Here is a 19,218-nt window from a genome sequence, read left to right on the forward strand (position 1 = left end):
CCCATCCCAACAAGCTATAAAAGCTCCACGGCCCACAACAACTGTTTTTCTGCATATAAAAGCCAGGGCTGACATTAGGGGTAGCAAACAGGGCTATTGCCCAGGCCCCATGCCACAGGGGGCTCCGCGAAGCTAAATTGCTCAGGCTTCTGCTTCAGCCCTGGGTGGCAGGCCTCAGGGCCCCAGGCTTCAGTCCCATGCAGTCAGGCTACAGCTTTCTACCCTGGGCCCCAGCAAGTCTAACGCTGGCCCTGCTTGGCAGACCCCCTGAAACCTGCTCGTGGCCCCCAGGGGGTCCCAGACCCCTGGTTGAGAACCACGGGTCTGGATGATATGGCAGCTATATATATACACATACATATATAGCAACTGGATTTCTGTTGCTTCCAATTTAGAAACTGGGATTAGAGAAGCAAATAGCAACACAATAAAATGCCACCCTGTTGGCACACCTTTTTCATCAGTAATAAAAAAAAAGTGAAAATTTCTGCTCTGTTATTCAGTGAACTTGTATGCATACAAATGAATTTGGATCTAAACTTTTTAATCCTCCCATTTATATTTTTGCACTTACAAAATGATTAAATAATCAATCTATTGTGGATCTATTTTAGGAATTTATTTGTATCCATTGAATTAAACTGCCTGACTTCAGGAACAAGCTGAATAAAAAGATTGTGTTGTGTTGAGAAATATAAACAGGAGGAGACTATCAGAAAAAAGTTAATCACAGATCCCACACATGACACTAAAGTTGCTAGGACATTTCCAGTAAACGTGCATAAGCCAGGTTTAATTGTTTATCATGGAATTTGAAGTTCCCATCAAATGTGTCTTTTAAAGGCCTAATTTTGAAAGCACCGAGCAACCTTAATTAGTATTGAAGACAATGGGAGCTGAGGGCATTTGCCAGGCTGTACAATCGAGCTGTAAAGCATTCTCTTGCACCCCATAATCTCCAAAGCAGAGTTCTACTATGAGAAATGCACAACCCTTTCATTTATATTAATAACATAAATTTATTTAAACAGCTATGTAAAGTATATATAAAAGTTGGAAGATCACAATAAGGTTTGAATTAAAGATTCACATTACTGAACAACCTAATGACCATGTCACATACATTGGGGTAGTGCCATCAACTTTAATGGAAATAACTCTGGTTTACACTGGTGTAAATGAGAGAAGAATGAAACTTATGGTGTCTATATGCACATAACGGGCAACATTCTGCCCTGCAAATCAATGGGGCTGATCCCGTGCTGTGATTGCACTTAATAGCTCATCCATCATGTTTTTTCCCCCCATAGGCTGTGAAAACAGGAAGTTCTAAGAAACCATATGTCCCAATACAGACACATCTTGATCTGAATCTGAAGCTCTTTGAATTGCGCCATCTGAATAAAAAAATTTTATGAGAAGATAGGTGTAACCATTAAAAGTGTGAAAGCAGTAACTGCATTGCAGATTTTGAGGTGCTATTACCTGGAAACTGATTTGATCATGATGGAAATTCAGAACATGTCAGGTCATAAGAATACACTGCATAGCACAGGCCAAGAGATCATGCCTCGTGTCTTTATATTTGACATTAAACATTCCAAGTAAAAATACAGACATTTGTTCCTCCTAGAATCATCCAATACTTAAATAGCTACACCCACATCACTGGTGCAGGATCAGTCTCCAGTAGCTATAGCATTAATATTATATGCACACAATAATTATTGGAGGTATTGAAAGTAGAGGAAGAGGAGACTCCAACAGCACTACAGAGGCAGATTTTGTTTTGCACAGTGTACAGAAATGTGTAAGAAAGACACAGTCAAAACAAGAATGTACATAGGAGTGACACTGAACTAATACAATAGTTAAACTGTAGGACAGTGTTCAGGAATACCCCCAAAATGCTGGAGCAATCAGTGTCAGCCTAAGGTAGCTGCTGCACAAGTGACAAGTACTCAGGTTGAAATTGTTGGAGGAGAGTCTTCACTTAACACCACAATGGCTAAAAAAAACCCTGATATGTTTCACTTGTGAATCAAGGTAACTTGCTTAAATAAGCCTTTCACTTCCACTATTCCTGCTTCTCCACCTAACTTCCTTCAGAGTGTCTATGTGCAGCATGTTAGCCATGCTGCAGAAAACCGTCACTTCCCAGTCTGAATATTAGATCAAGGTATATTTCCCTGCTACTGTATTTTTCCATTTGAGCTGCATTAAAATCAGGCATAGGTGGAAAGTCCGCTCAGAGAAGCGCCTCAATCATACTCCAGCCATGACTTTAAAACTCACTCTCACTAACTCAGGCCTTGTATATATTACAAAGTTTTGTCAGCAAAAGCTGCCTTTTGCTGACAAAACAGAGGTATGCACACTACTACAAAGCTACATTTGGCAGCAAAACTCTGATGTTTTGCTGACAAAATAAAACCACCTCAACAAGAGGCATAAACCTTTTTTGCAGCAAGGTTAAAGCGACAAAGCATCTGCGCTGCCCCACCACTCCCTTTCAAAGCTTTGGGAAGTATCTGACAGCTGAGCGCCCTGCTCCCTTTGGGGAACAAAGAGCAAATCACTAACGTGGAATGCTCCTGTTCTGCCCTGCACTAGGAACACAGGGGCTGGCAGACTGCTGCTGCAGGGAGCAGGGGTCAGGGGGGTACTGCTGTGCTGCTTTGACATTCTTCAGCACCGAGAGCTCACGGAGCTGCTCAGGATGCCACTCCCGGCAGCTGAGGAGGCTGTGGGAGAACTCAGAAGGAATCGCAGAACCACAGGCAGGCAGAGCGGGCTGCTTCGGGAGAGACTGCTGTGCCGAACAGATCCAGGGGATGATGTGGGAAGGTTTTCCCCTCCCCTGACCTCAGGATAAGTAATTCAGCCTGCTGCCCCTTCCCTGCCCCCCCACACCAGACATGCCACTTTCCTCTCCCTCCCCCGGCTACTCCTGGGGGAATTCTGCACCACTGCACAATGCAGAAATTAACATTGTGCACACAGAATTTCCTTTCCCCCACAGAAATAGACTGCAGCGCTGCTGGCTGCCACTAGGAGCCTCTGGACCTGGCAGAGCCCAGCTCAGGCATAGAAGACACTGATGGGGGGAGGGAGAGGCAGCTAAAGGGTTCCTAGCAGCTGCAGTTCCCCACACGCCATGAGAGAAGGAGAGGGTGGTGCGCAGGAAACTCTGTGCAAGCCAGGGACTGAGCATCAGGCTGTTTCTCCCTATGGATCCTTGGGAGGGGAGGGGATACGGGTATCTGGGCAAGGGGGGCACCGCGGGTGGGCTCTAGGGGAAAGACAGTGCAGTGTATTTGGGCCGGGGGGCCCCCATCGCTGAGCTCTGGGGGGAGGGAGTGCGAGTATCTGGGCTAGCGGGGCCCCTGCAGTTGGGCTCTGGGTGGGGAGGGGTTGTGGGTGTCTGGCCCCCTGGCTAGGCTTGAGGAGGAAAAGGGGGCAGAGAAACAGGAACTGGTTTGTCATAGGGGGTTTCTTTAACTCTCTACTCCTGGGGGAATTTTTGTGTGTGTCTGTATTGTTACAGACATACTTGCTTACAGGTATTTTGAAATAAATTACCAAAATAATTGAAACTCACGTGATTATGTAGTGTTATTTTGACAAATAACACTTGCAGAATTTTAAAAATATTGTGTGCAGAATGCCCCCAGGAGTACCCCTCTACGCTTCAGTTGAAAAAGGGGCTGACAATCTACTAGGATGCCCCTGGAACAAAGGGAATGAGAAACCTACATCATGTGATGCTGTACCTACCCTATGGTGCCCACCCTCAGTTACTTTGCAAACCCTTCCCAAAGCACCCTGCAGCCAATTGTATAGTGGGATAGCTACCACAGTGCACTGCTCTCTGTGTGGATGCAAGAGCTGCTAGTGTGGATGCGCTCTGCCGACACAAGGAGCTAGTGTGGACACGCAACAGTGGTTTGATTAAAGTGCTTTAATTAAAGCGGCATAACTTTTGCCAACAAAACTTCGTAGTGTAGACAGTGAAACTCATTATCCACATTTTACAAAGATTGGATTAGAACTAAGTAACACGTATATGTAAGTAATCAGGTAGCATTTTGCACCTGTTCATGATGAATGGGATCTAAATTTACCCCATACATTTAATGTTTATTTAAATAACAAAGCAAAATATAAACCTCAACCAAAACTTTTCTCTGACTTGTTTTTTCCCTGTAGGATCCCTTTGCCCTTGACCTTAGTTTTCCTCTTAGGATGGAGGTAAGAGAATCTAGTCTGGCTGCCAGGATGATCAGCAGAATCAATTTTCATCTCTCTGCAGTGTCATAGGGTCTGACACACTATTACAAATATACATTTCTGTACTGACTTTTTAGGTGTTCTAAATGCATACTATTATGTTGTATCATGAAGAGACTATGGAATAGTGATGATATACAATTACAGTAAAAAGTCAGCATTTATCCATTATTATCAGCTATGTTCATCTTAGGCCTCATGCAGCCGTGCTCCATTCTTATAAAATGGTTCAATGAATAAACCAAAACACTCAAATATAAACATCCCCTCCCAACAACTGAGTGATGCTGAAACCCACTGTGCGCATCCTATTTAGTTTCAACATTAGAGGGATGAGGTGACTTACATGTGAGTATATTTGAGCATTAATTGGCTTGAAAGTGTGGTTTCCATGCCAATTAAAGGCTGCACAAATATTCCTTCTTGCCCTCATGTCAGAGTCTGTGAGTAATGTATTAAGACAGAGGATGCTTTTTAAGGGCTACAGTCTACTACTGTTGCTTGTGTTGAAGTGAACTGAAGACAGTGAGAGCTTTGTGCTAAAACAGAGGAGTAGAACGTGACCTAAATATCCTAGGGAACTTTGCTTTAGCCAATGAATAACATTTAGAAAGGGTGCAGGATCGGAACATCGTTGAGGTTTGATAGCCTACAGCATCTAAGCAAATGCTGTTATTTTGTTTGAACTTTAATGGCTAAACGCTGCCCTTATATAAGTGCACATATAACTCCCATTGACTGCAGAATTTAACCCTTGTGTTACATTCTTTAAAAACGTGTTAATAGATACTTGCTATCTACCATCATCAAAACTCTTTTTTTCTTTCCCAAACAAAACACAACATTGACTTAGAGTTAAGGTGCCTGAAGCAATTACTCTAACCCTGATGCAAAATACATAACTGCAGCATTAGCATTTAAAACCCATGCATTAGAAAGACTGGAAGTGACAAGCCAAAATGAGGTCCTACTCTGAAAATTGGCACTTTCTTATCAAATAGATCTAGTCCCCTCTGTGTTCAGAATTGCCTTTACTGACTCCAGTGACAAAAATAAATGTCACTTTTCATTCCTGGTGCACAGACTTAAGTGGTGGACAGAGCTTGTTTTGGCCGCCTGCACAGGGGTGAACTTCACCCAGGCTGTATGTGCTTCTAAAGGTCCAAAGTAGTGGAGCTTTCCTCCTGTACATTTCCTAAAGTGCGCAGAAAAGACACTCTGGGTGTGATCCAGGGAGATACTTAGGTGCCCACATCCTGTTTTTAGGCATCACTACAATCCACAAAACCCCCACTCTGTTGTCCCCGAACTCCATAGGCACCTAACCTCACTTGGTGCCTAATTTTTTCCAGTAAAAGGTTCCCATGCATCTAAGTTTTTGCCTCTAGACATGCACAGTGCCACCTCCCTCTAGGTGTCCAGACACTCATTTCATGGCTAAGTCCCAGAGCAATTCACAACCCAAGGGAAGACAGGTGTTTGGCTGCCTTAGCCACGACTTGGGGCGTGATCTAGTAGGCATGCTCAGGGGCTGTATACCAGATTGGGCCCCTCTAGTGAGTTCTCACAAAGCAGCCAGGAGTGGGACCTCCCATACAGCCTTTAGCCCAGTGGTTCAGATAACTTACCCAGGATATTGGAGATCTCAGTTCAAGTCCCCCTCCTCCTGTGGTGGAGAAGGGATGTGACCAGACATCTGTCACCTCTTATGAGTGCTCCTAACTAGTGGGCTATGGGATACTCTGTTGTGGGGATCTCTCTGGCTGAAGTTGTTAAACTTTAATTGAATTAAATATTAATTGGGCCAGAAAAAGCATTAAAATGACTCTACAGCCCAGCAGTTAAGGCACTTACCTGAGCGGTGGCAGGTCCCTGTTCAAATCCCTTCTCCCCCTCAGGATGGTGGGGGGGACTGGAGCTGGGGGTCTCCAACATCCCAGATGACTACCCTAACCACTAGGTTAAAGTTATAAAGGAGAGCCTCCTCTTTCCCCTCTCTAGCCATTTTGTTTCAAGCCCTGCATGCCACTTAGGCAGAGGAGCACCTATGTTCCCCCAGTTTGTGGCTTACAAGCAGTGATAGGCACCTATCTCTGAGAAGAGGTGAGGCTTAGAACACACTGCTGTTCTCGGCAGCGCCCACTGGCTAGCTTAGGTGACTCCCCACCTCGCACGCTGGCTGTGTGGATAGCAGGCCAAGGTGCTCACCTCTCCCCATTTATTGTTTAGGAGGCTACATGCCTAACTCAAGCTTTGCAGATCACAATGTTGTTCCTCTGATTTCTTTTTTTTTTAGGCACCTAAAGGTTAGGTACTGTGACACTCAGTGTTGTGAAGCCTAAGTCCCATCATGGATCCCACCCTCAGTTACTCCACATCTTAAAGAGATGCACAGAATCAGACTCCTTCCCACCAGGAGCACTAGATGGGAACCCCCAAACTGTGGACTTCCTACAATCAGCAGGAGAGAATCTTATTCCTGGGAATGGTGGGAGGAACAACAACCAGCGAAGACTCTGCCCTAGTGAGCTTCTAAATGGTGTTAGCTGGAGCCCTGCTTCTGCAAAGCTTTGAGGGCTGCCAGACAGGCACTTTTTTTTTTTAACCCCACTTAAATAGGGTTGCCAATTTTGGTTGGAAGTATTCTTGGAGGTTTCATCACATGACATAATCTTTAATTAAAGATTAACCTTTTATTCCTGGAGACACCAGGACAATCCTGGAGGGTTGGCAATCCTACACATAAAAGAGCTGACAACTACAATTTTAAATACTGGCATGTATTTTATGTGTTAAATTTTAAGATCATAGCCTTTGACCATTTTTGTTAACTACCAATTTTTGTTGCATAAACAGAAAGATTAGTGAGTAATAAATGCATTAACTTTCAAAACTTAATCTGACCTCTGCATGAGATTTTGGTAGTGCATCTACTGATATTTTCATTGTTTATAAAACAACAACAACAAAGCACTGGTAAGATAGAGAGGGTCAAGAAAACACTAAACACCAGGCCTGAACTTTCAGGAGGAAGTTCTGTTTTACTCCTTAGCTACTGAACACATTTACTGGGGATGTTTGCACTGACACAGGCACACTTACACAGTTTCACAATCCCCTCTGGTTAATCCTGGTCCAAGTCACTTTTTATACCAGTGCACAGCATCTACATCAGGAGGTTGCATCGCTGTAGCTTATACTTACACAAGTGCAAAAATCCCCAGTGTAGACAAGCCCTTACCTTTCAGAAAATTAACCCTGTATTCTAGGAGTAAGTGGTGTAATATTTGTTAGGACAACAATGCTTTTCTACTGTATGGCTAATAAAGAGATTTGGGGCCTGATCCAGCTCCCATTGATTTCAGTGTCCAAATTCCCATTAACCTCACTGGTGGTGGACTGAACCTTATTTTAGTATAATATTTAAATACAATCCTAACTCTGGGGTTAGTAGCTATGCCTCTACAATAGCTATTTGATTTTCCTTTGATTTTTCATAGTGGTTCAGTTTTTACATAATTTTATAACTAAAGAACTGCATATGTTCTTATTTCACACACATTCATTATATTAGCATCTTTGCTTTCAAAAATTCATCAATTAATAAGATATACTGAGGGAAAAGTTCATGCACTAATAAAAATAGTCTATATTTTCAATGAAAGAGAATATACCAGATACAAATAACCCCTCCCCACCAGCCCCATGGCTTTCCTTTGAGTCATCGCAAAGAGCAACGACATGCTAAAAATTCTCAATAACCTACACACCCACACAACATGTGTCCAAAGATCATTTCCCAACAAACATTTGTGGAGTTATTACTAACGATCCAGCTGCTAATTTAGCATCTGCTCTTCCTCTCAAGTTACCAACAAGTCCCCTCCCTATGTAGCAACCTGGCTCTGAATGGGTAGTACTCACGCAAAGGTTTGCCTCTTTAAAATACACTGATATATTTAGAATGAGTACACCACTTTATATGCAAAACAGTAAGAATATTTCAGATTAATTGAAAGACTTCAGATAAATAAAGTCAGCCTAATGAAAAAAATAGACATGCCAAACAAATAACTCTTCTTGATCTGGTAACTTCAAAAAGGATTATGGAAAGGGGCAGGGGGACAGAGAGAGCTTTTTCCTATAAAAAGGAGCATTTTTAAAAGTACACTTTGCTTTAGGAAATTCAATTTCTCTTTTTAAAGGTATGACTTGCTATAGTATACTTAAACTGGAATTTCCTTTTTATAAAAAGAAAATATACAAGGTTTGCAATATAAAATATATTTTTATAAAGACAAAATATACAAGATTTTCACAAGTACATACTTTATTAAGACTGGACTAGCATATTAGAATATGCACTTCCTCAAATAAAACTGCCTCTGATAAATAAAAAAGCCTGACCCTTCTCTTCCTAAAAACAACGATAGTTTTGCACATGAACAGGTTTTCTGTTTTCTCTGTTCTGTGGTGTGGGTATTTTTGAGTGACTGTGACTGAACTTCAGTCATGACTGATCTAACAGTGTGTAGCTAACTGACTTTCATTAGTCAAACTTTATATTTACCTTGTTTCAAATTTAAGAATTATCTAATGCACTGACTTCCTAAAATCGTATAGCTTAGTTCATTGGCATGTGTTTACAATAAATCATATTTTTAAAGGAAAAAATCATTTTTACTATAAAAAAATGATACATATTCAGATGTCTCAAGGAATTTAACCTGTACCATATAATATTCTACTGTTATATATACATTTATATGCAACTGTAATAGCTATATATAAACATGACCATTTATGTTGTGTGAATTATGTACTACAGACAGATATAAATATACACACATACCTAGACATAATGAATGAACTGGCGCCAATGCCAGCATAGCCCTCTTAGTGAAGATCAGAACTATAACTAACAAGAAGCCAAACCATAGTTTATAATTAGTTATAACAAACATATATAAGGCATACATCACTGGGTACATGTAAATGGTTTAGATTAAGAAGAACAGGGGTCAAATTGAGTGAGGAGAAATGTAGTGATGCACGTTCTATCCACAATCGCAAACTGCAGCCTTACAGTGTTCATATTAGCAGTTTTAATAGAAACATCCAGATACTATAGATTGTGAGACAAATCATTAGTATACTTAAGGCTTATCTACATGAACATTTAGTTTGCAGCCAGTTGGGGTATGAATCTACCCTGCACTAGCTTGCCATGACTAACTGTCCATGTGGACCCTGCTGACATGCATCAACATGTTAATGTGCTTTGATTTAGTCCTCTTTGAAATGGGATTATATCAAAGCACATTAATAAACTGTTAATGGTCATCAGCAGGGTCCACACTGATAGTTAGTCCATGACAGGGTAGATTCACTCCCAGTTAGACAGAAATTAAATGTTCATGTAGACAAGCCCTGGGAAGAATAGGGTAATTTATTTGCTTGTGAGCACATATCTAATTCCCTCTTGATGCCATGCAAAACCCACATAAAAAGGCTTTCTACAGAGAACCAATGAGGGGTTGAGGGAAAAGTTATGCCCCATTGGCTCAGTAGGATGGCATGAAACAGCTGCATAGCTGCAACTAGGGATTCTGGGAGTTTAGGCTAGTGGATTTGCATAGCAGTGCACTTATAAGCCACCATTCTGCACTGCCCTTGCCAGACCTTGAACTCCCTCTCTGCACAGATTCCCTGGCAGAAAGGAATCATTGTGGTTCTACTGGGTTTAGGACTTTCCATGACCACTGCTGCAGTGGGACAGCATTGGGGCCTTCAAGCTAATATTGCAATATATTTGCAGACCCAGCATTGCATTCAGTTGTGTCCAGAATGAGAGTTTTGCAAAGATAATGGTTAGAAATAAACTTTGAAAACGTAGGCCTGGTCTCGACTACAGAGTTAGGTCAACATAAGGCAGCTTAGGTCAACCTAACTCTGTAAGTTTCTACATTACAACGCTGCTCCTACTGATGTAAGTAGCCCACTACATTGACTTAACTCCACCTCCATGAGAGGCATAGCACTTTGGTCAATGTTAGGATGATACAGTGTCTGGGTAGACGCTACGTTACTTACATCAGCATGTTGGCTGTCAGCCTCGGGGGTGGAGTAGAGGCTCCAACAGTGAGTCCTATGTGCACAGCTGAGGTTGTCAGCCCTAGGTCTGCCGAGCTCCAGCTGTCACTGCCTCACAATGCCCCACTTCAGGAAGCACTCCTGGTGAGGACGCGCACTGCTGACAGAAGAAGCAGAATGTGGACATGAACCACCACTTTAATTATTGTGGTGGTTGTAGGTTGACTTAACTTGACTTAATTTTGTAGTGTAAACAAGCCTTTAAAGTCTGCAAATAGCGATAGGACCAAAGGAGAAATGCTGGTACCGTCAACCACTTTAATCCAACCCCTGAGAGGCAATAATTTCCCCCCTCCCTCCAAAGTAGAATGAGCAAATAAATACATTCTCCTTCTCCATTGCCAAGCCACAAATCTTAAACTTACAAGAGTGAACAGAAACTGAATGAAGTATAACCTCTCCTGCCTAGGGTTAGTTATCTTTTATCCCAATGATCTTTTCTTGAATGAATTATGTTTATACTTGGTGATGGGTAGTATATTTTCACATAGTTTTAATAAAAAGATAAATGCCTGAGTTCTAGCATATAAGAGTTTGGCAGACACCACTGCCAAATCACAGCAACAAAAGCTATGTGCCTTAAGCATTGCGCTAGACAAGCCTACATAGGATTTCAGGTGATTGGGAGTCTGCACCAAATGCCTACATGGCTGCATTCTACCAGGCAGCAAGCAGTACCTGTAAATCTCCCCCTCACTCTATGTCCTCTGCATGTGTTCTGAGGAACAGACCAGCACTTGACAAATATTGCTAAACTTGCGTTTAGATGCATACACTGCAAATATCACAATCAGCATTGTATAGCGTCTGTCAAATGATCCTCTCCATGTGTTCCTGTCTCACTCAGCCACTTGCTGGCAGATGTAACTGGAGCCCAGAAATACTTCTGGAAGGAGGGGCAGACTAGTATGTAGTATGACATGATGGAAACTCTGGCTTCATAAGTAAGGTCCCCTAAGGTATCTGCATGTTTCTTTATATATATTTCATGACTTTTGTATGCGTAACTGTGTAACCTCAACCTTGCATTAGCAGCTTTATGCCTGGAATTTTAATACACACGTGTTCTTCCCCCCAGCATAGGTTGTGATTTTTCAAAGGCTCCAAAAGGAATAGGGCACCCATCTCCCTTTGAATTTCAACAGGATTGGGGGACCTAAGTCCCTTCGGTGCCTTTGAAAATACCAACCATAAAACGCACCGGAACACTGAAGGCAGCTCCATGGCAGACCACAGTGTTGGATGAAGCATAAAGAATCATAGAAGATTAGGTTTGGAAGAGACCTCAGGAGGTCACCTAGTTCAACCCCCAAGACAGCAAAGTGACAGACTACCATCATAATAACACCACCTAGGTCTTATCTAGCACTTTTCATCAGGAGATCTCAAAGTACTTCACAAAGGAAATCAGTATTATCATCATTATCCCCGTTTTACAGATGGGGAAACCAAGGCGCAGAGAGGGCAAGCAACTTGCCCAAGGTCACCCAGCAGGACCATGGCAGTGCCAGAGAATAGATCCCAGCTCTCCCTAGTCATATACTAGTGTGTTGTCCACTAGGTCACATTGCCTCTCCAGGTTTGTTTCTGAAGTTTTGCTTTTGCACCAAGATCTAGGCACCAAATCTTGATCCTGAGCACAGAACCCAAGAAGGCACAGGGAATATAGTGGGAATCAAGGGGAAAAAATCTTTCAGATCAAAATCAACAGATCGGCCTTTCTACAGCTAGTACTGTAGATTCTACACAAGGTGCAGGCTTTTGGCTAGTAGAGCTGCACAGTTCCAGACCTACTGCTCACATCTCCACTTTGCTTTCCAACCTTCCTTCCAACATTGTGAAAAGACCTGCTGCAGAGCTGTAGAGCATGCAAGGAGTCCAGAGTCCAGTTCATGAACTGTCTGCATCCTGACCTCTTTAGCGAGGCATACACACATATTGTATTCTAAAGCAGTGCCTCCTATCTTCTAACCATGGGAGGGAGGGCACAGAACACCAAGAAAGCCCATTAGGGAGACTCTATGCCCTTTATATATTACAGTGATGATTACGATAGAAAATGATTGAATGGATTAAGGGAGAGATCTTCAAAAGGCACAAATATAACTTGGGCACCTAACTCCCTTGTGTAAATCTCCTCCTAATTCATATTTTGGAACATACACCTTTGGGTGTTTAAAAATAAGAATAATGTTAATTAATTTTTTAAAAGTGGATCTAACATTTACTGTTTTCTTTCTATGTATGTGTGTGGCAACCTTTTTTTTGGTGGTGGTGGGGGGGGGGGGAAGAGCACAGAGAACAGAGAAAACATCCCTTCATAATTTAGCTTCATCCTTTAATAATTCTCAGAGAAAGAAATTTAATCCAGGAAAACCCCTGGTGCGGACTGAAATCACTTGGGTTTTTGTCTTTAGATGTATAATACTTATGAAAGATTTATAGCCACTCAGATATTGTAGTGCACATCTAGCCAGGTGCTAAACACAGCCTGAGGGGACTGTTTGCAAGCTGACCTTATGCAGTTTGTTTTTCAAAGTAACTCTGCCATACCCTGATGAAACCACTTTCTGACCGAGATGACAAAATTCAGTCTCCATGTTCATTACCATCTGTTCAGAGATGGAAAAGTGTTAGAGCAGTGGTGAGCAGCCTGCAGCCCACCGGCCACATGCGGCCCATCAGGATAATCTGATTGGAGGCCGCGAGACATTTTGCTGACATTGACCGTCCGCAAGCATGCCCTCCCCTTCCCCCTACAGCTCCCAGTGACCGCGTTTCTCTGTTCCTGGCCAATTGGAGCTGCAGGTAGCGGCAGCCAGCATGTCCTTGCAGCCCGCTGCTTCCAACAGCTCCCATTGGCTGAGAACAGTGAACTGCAGCCACTGAGAGCTGCGGGGGGCAAGAACACTCCAAGAACTTTAGAAAAGCTCAGCTCCAGATCCTGAACTTCATGGCTCAGGTCTATCTCTAGCAAAGACAAACGTGAAAAGATAAGAAACTTGAGAGAAATATATGGTCATATACACCTTTCTTATCTCCAGGTTGATCTGTTTACATGGGCCTACCCAGCAAATCCTATGCAATTAGGTCTTGATCTAACAGAATGCTTAAGCACATGATGAACTTTAAGCACGTGTGCAGTCCCATTGATGTTAAAGAGACTAATTATGTGAGTGAAGGTTGCAGAATCAGGCCCCATATTATAGATGTTCCTAACGCTTTAACTCACAGAGATAACTCACAGACTACCATACAGATTTCATAAATGGTTGGGGGGGGGAAAAAACAACAGACAACAAATTTTAAAATCAGAAAATCCTCTTGTGTAGCAAGTTAGAATACAAATAATTGGCAATACTTTGTAAGCACCTTTTCATTCTAAGTTACTCTTTATGAAAAACAAACAACATGGGGAATTTACAGTGCTTTTCATAGCACGAAAGCCAAGATATATGTGTAAACAAGTTTTGTACTCAAGGCAGTTTTATATTTGTAAACTACTTCCCAGTAGGCATGGCTCACATATTTTCTCCTATTAAAAATATCTAACCACCAGACTTCAAGGAGTAACATTTCATTCCAAAACAGCTATGGCTAATTTGAGAATTCATTACCATAAACAGTGATAAAAACGGGCAGGGTTTTCAATTACAGGTGGCCTAAAGTCACAAAACAATTTGCACGCTTTTAAAAAATATTATTGGTATCTGGTCATGAGGCTAACAGCACCAAGAGAAGGAACAACCTATCCTTCTTCCTCAAACAAAGACTATGTCTTTACTGCCAAAAAAGTGTGCTTTTACAGCAAGGCAACAAATCCACATTCACCTATCTCACTGATAAATGCTAATGGAGGCAAGGCACTAAAGTTTTACCATGATGTAGCTACTTGAGGTCAACCACAGGTGGAGGTATAGTTCTGAGTCTGACATTGCAGTAAGAACCACCTGTGCCTTGTCTCCAATAGCATTTAACAGTGAGCCAACTGATGCATGCATGTTAGCTATCTCTCTGTAAAAAATAGGCTGTTGATTAATTTCAGTTGACTCGTGATTAACTCAAAAAAAGTTATCATGATTACATAAGAACATATGAATGGCCATATTGGGTCAGACCAAAGGTCCATCCAGCCCAGTATCCTGTCTACCAACAGTGACCAATGCCAGGTGTCCCAGAGGGAGTGAACCCAACAGGTAATGATCAAGTGATCTCTCTCCTGCCATCTATCTCCACCCTCTGAGAAACAGAGGCTAGGGACACCATTCCTTACCCATCCTGGCTAATAGCCATTTATGGACTTAGCCACCATGAATTTATCCAGTTCTCTTTTAAACCCTGTTATAGTCCTAGCCTTCACAACCTCCTCAGGCAAGGAGTTCCACAGGTTGACTGTGTGCTGTGTGAAGAAGAACTTTCTTTTATTTGTTTTAAACCTGCTGCCCATTAATTTCATTTGGTGGCCCCTAGTTCTTATATTATGGGAACAAGTAAATAACTTTTCCTTATTCACTTTCTCCACACCACTCATGATTTTATATACCTCTATCATATCCCCCTTAGTCTCCTCTTTTCCAAGGTGAAAAGTCCTAGCCTCTTTAATCTCTCCTCATATGGGACCCGTTCCAAACCCCTAATCATTTTAGTTGCCCTTCTCTGAAACTTTTCTAATGCCAGTATATCTTTTCTGAGATGAGGAGACCACATCTGTGATACAGCATGGCCAGAGGGCAGCAGGAGAGGGTTAGAAAGGAGCCTTATTCCCTGTAAAGGGAGGAAAGTTTGCTATAGATTAACTAGAGCACCTGATGCCAATTAGAGCACGTGAAGCCAATTAGAGCACCTGCAGTCAGTCACATGATAAAATCCCATGCTTCAGTCAGACAGTGTGGGAGTTGGAGCAGAGAACAGTTTGAAGGGAAGCAGAGGACAGTTTGGAGAAGTGCTGCAGTGGGCTAAGAAGTCCTAGACCCTAGGTAAGGGGCACCTGGCTTGTGCAGAGGGAGGGCAGGAAGCACCCCACAAGCTGAAGGGCAGGAGAGGGAAGTAGCCCGGGGGAAGGAACTGTCAGTTCAAGTGGTTCACCACTATCCTCAGGGCCCCTGGGCTGGGACCTGGAGTAGAGGGTGGGCCCAGGTCCCTCCCTCTCTACTCCCCTCCTCTAGGACACTAGTGGGGCAATTCATATTCTAATTCAGGGGCAAGAAATGGCACCCTGAACCCCTCCCCAAAGAAGAAAAAGTGCGAAACCCATCATAACCGTGCTGGCAATTTGCCACACTATGCAGTATTCAAAATGTGGGCGTACCATGGATTTATATAAGGGCAATAAGATATTCTCCATCTTATTCTCTATCCCTTTTTGAATGATTCCTAACATCCTGTTTGCTTTTTTGACTGCTGCTGAACACTGTGTGGATGTCTTCAGAGAACTATCCACGATGACTCCAAGATCTCTTTCCTGATTAGTTGTAGCTAAATTAGCCCCCATCATATTGTATGTATAGTTGGGGTTATTTTTTTCCAACGTGCATTACTTTACATTTATCCACATTATATTTCATTTGCCATTTTGTTGCCCAATCACTTAGTTTTGTGAGATCTTTTTGAAGTTCTTCACAGTCTGCTTTGGTCTTAACTATCTTGAGCAGTTTAGTATCGTCTGCAAACTTTGCCACCTCACTGTTTACCCCTTTCTCCAGATCATTTATGAATAAGTTGAATAGGATTGGGCCCAGGACTGACCTTTCGGGAACACCACTAGTTACCCCTCTCCATTCTGAAAATGTACGGTTTATTCCTACCCTTTGTTCCCTGTCTTTTAACCAGTTCTCAATCTATGAAAGGACCTTCCCTTTTATCCCATGACAACTTAATTTACGTAAGAGCCTTTGGTGAGGGACCTTGTCAAGGCTTTCTGGAAATCTAAGTACGCTATGTCCACCGGATCCCCCTTGTCCACATGTTTGTTGACCCCTTCAAATAACTCTAATAGATTAGTAAGACATGATTTCCCTTTACAGAAACCATATTGACTTTTGCCCAACAATTTATGTTGTTCTATGTGTCTGACAATTTTATTCTTTACTATTGTTTCAACTAATTTGCCCGGTACTGCCGTTAGACTTACCAATCTGTAATTGCGGGGATCACCTCTAGAGCCCTTTTTAAATATTGGCGTCACATTAACTATCTTCCAGTCATTGGGTACAGAAGCCAATTTAAAGGACAGGGTACAAACCATAGTAAAAAAAAATTAATCGCGATTAATCACAATTTTAATCACACTGTTAAACCATAGACTATCAATTGAAATTTATTAAATATTTTGGATGTTTTTCTACATTTTCATTTATATTGTATTGTGTTGTAACTGAAATCAAAGTGTATATTTTTTATTACAAATATTTGCACTGTAAAAATGAAACAAAATAAATAGTATTTTTCAATTCACCTCATACAAGTACTGTAGTGAAATCTCTCTGTGGTGAAAGTGCAACTTACATATTAAGGGGTTGTTTGTTTCTGTTTTTGAGTGCAGTTATGTAACAATGTAAAACTTCAGCACCTACATGTCCACTCTCTCCTACTTCCTGTTCAGCCAATGGCTAAGACAAACAAGTTTGTTTACATTTACAGGAGATAATGCTGCCTGCTTCTTATTTACAATGTCACCAGAAAGTTAGAACAAGCATTTGCATGGCAGTTGTGTAGCCGGCGTTGCAAGGTATTTATGTGCCAGATATGCTAAACATTCACATGCCCATTCATGCTTCAGCCACCACTCCAGAGGACACGCTTCCATGCTGATGACGCTTGTTAAAAAAAAATGCATTAATTAAATTTGTGACTGAACTCCTTGGGGGGGAAAATTGTATGTCCCCTGCTCTGTTTTACCTGCATTCTGCCATATATTTCATGTTAGAGCAGTTTGGGATGATGACCCAGAACATGTTGTTCATTTTAAGAACACTTTCACAGCAGATTTGACAATGAAAAGAAGGTATCAATGTGAGATTTCTAAAGATAGCTAGCTACAGCACTTGACTCAAGGTTTAAGAATCTGAAGTGCCTTCCAAAATCTGAGAAGGATGAGGTGTGGAGCATGCTTTCAGAAGTCTTAAAAAAACACTCCAGTGCGGAAACTACAGAACCCAAACCACCAAAAACGAAAATCAACCTTCTGCTGGTGGCATCTGACTCAAATAATGAAAATGAACATGTGTTGGTCCGCACCTGCTTTGGATTGTTATCGAGCAGAACTCGTTATCAGCATGGCTGCATGTCCCCTGGAATGGTAGTTGAAGCATGAAGGGACATATGAATCTTTAGCACATCTGGCACGTAAATATCTTGTGACGTTGGCTACAACAGTGCCATGAGAACATCTGTTCTCACTTTCAGGTGACATTGTAAACCCAGGCAGCATTATCTCTTGAAAATGTAAACAAACTAGTTTGTTTGAGTGACTGGCTGAACAAGAAGTAGGATTGAGTGGACTTGCAGGCTCTAAAACTTTACATTGTTTTACTTTTGACTGTAGGTTTTTTGTACATAATTCTACATTTGTAAGTTCAACTTTCATGATAAAGAGATTGCAGTACAGCACTCGTGTTAGGTGAACTGAAAAATACTACACCTCTACCCTGATATAACGCGACCCGATATAAGGCGGGTTCGCATACAAGGCGGTAAAGCTCTGACACACTGTTCTGAGCAGCCTGTTAAGGGTGCTGGGCCAGGCCGGGGCTGAGGGGTTCGATAAGGGGCAGAGGGTCTCTGGGGCGGTCAGAGGCTCTCCCCCACCCGCCAAGGTCTGGGGGGCAGGAGCTGTTGGAGGGCACTTGTGGGGGTCCCGCAGTCCCAGAGTGGCCCAGGGGTTTAGCGAGGGGCCGGGAGCAGCCTGCTCTGCTTCCCTTGCCCCGGCCCCAGCCATGTCACTTGGGGGAGGGGGCTTGGGGAAGGGATCCCCCCTGTACTCACCAGCAGTGGTGGAAGCAGAGCAGCCTGACCCCACCCACTCCACTCTGCCAGCTCCCAGCCGTGGAGCTCCACTTCCCGCCGCAGGTGAGTGCAGGACCTTTCCCCAGCCATCCCCCAGCGACACGGCTGGGGCCAGGCCAAGGAAAGCAGAGCGAACTGGGGCCGCGTCACTCCGTTTCCAGCCACAGGTGACTGTGGAGGGGCATCCTTTCCCCAACCTCCCCGCACTCACCGGCAGCGGGAAGCGGAGTGCTGCAGCTGGGAGGTGGTGGAGTGGAGCGGGCTGGGGCCGGGCTGCTCTGCTTCCTGCCGCTGCCGGTGAGTGCCTGTCAGGGGGTGGGGGGAACTGGATAGGGGTCGGAGCAGTCAGGGGAAAGGGGGGTTCGGTAGGAGGTGGGGTCCTGGGGGTGATTAGGGATGGGGGCCTGTGGAGGGGGCAGTCAGGGAACAAGGAAGGGGAGGGGGGGCAAAGCAAGGTTGATATAACGCGGTCTCACCTATAACGCGGTGAGATTTTTTTGTCTCCCAAGGACAGTGTTATAATCAGGGTAGAGGTGTATTCTGTTGGTTTTTTACAGTGCAAATACTTGTAATCACCAATAAATATAAAGTGAGCACTGTACACTTTGTATTCTGTGTTGTAACTGAAATCAATATATTTGAAAATGTAGACATCCAAAATATTTAAATAAATGGTATTCTATTATTGCTTACCAGTGCGATGAATCACAATTATTTTTTTAATCGCAAAATTAATCGTGATTAATTTTTTTTTAATCGCTTGACAGCCTT

General features: G+C 42.8%; 1 protein-coding gene across 6 annotated transcripts in view; it reads right to left on the reverse strand.

Annotated features, from left to right (window-relative positions):
• COBL (cordon-bleu WH2 repeat protein) overlaps nucleotides 1-19,218 on the reverse strand; it is a 287,602-nt gene that overhangs the window by 207,379 nt on the left and 61,005 nt on the right. For 2 of the 6 annotated variants that reach the window (XM_039522527.1, XM_039522530.1), the window contains exon 3: nucleotides 10,384-10,540. The exons of 3 other annotated variants lie outside the window; for them this stretch is intronic. In XM_039522527.1, the coding sequence (XP_039378461.1) occupies nucleotides 10,384-10,391 (8 nt within the window). In that variant the 5' untranslated portion in view covers nucleotides 10,392-10,540. Of the gene's footprint in view, nucleotides 1-10,383; nucleotides 10,544-19,218 lie in introns of all 6 variants that reach the window. One more of the 6 variants, XM_039522529.1, reaches the window with a different exon arrangement.

The sequence above is a fragment of the Mauremys reevesii genome, linkage group 2, assembly GCF_016161935.1.
Source record: "Mauremys reevesii isolate NIE-2019 linkage group 2, ASM1616193v1, whole genome shotgun sequence".
Lineage (NCBI taxonomy): Eukaryota > Metazoa > Chordata > Testudines > Geoemydidae > Mauremys > Mauremys reevesii.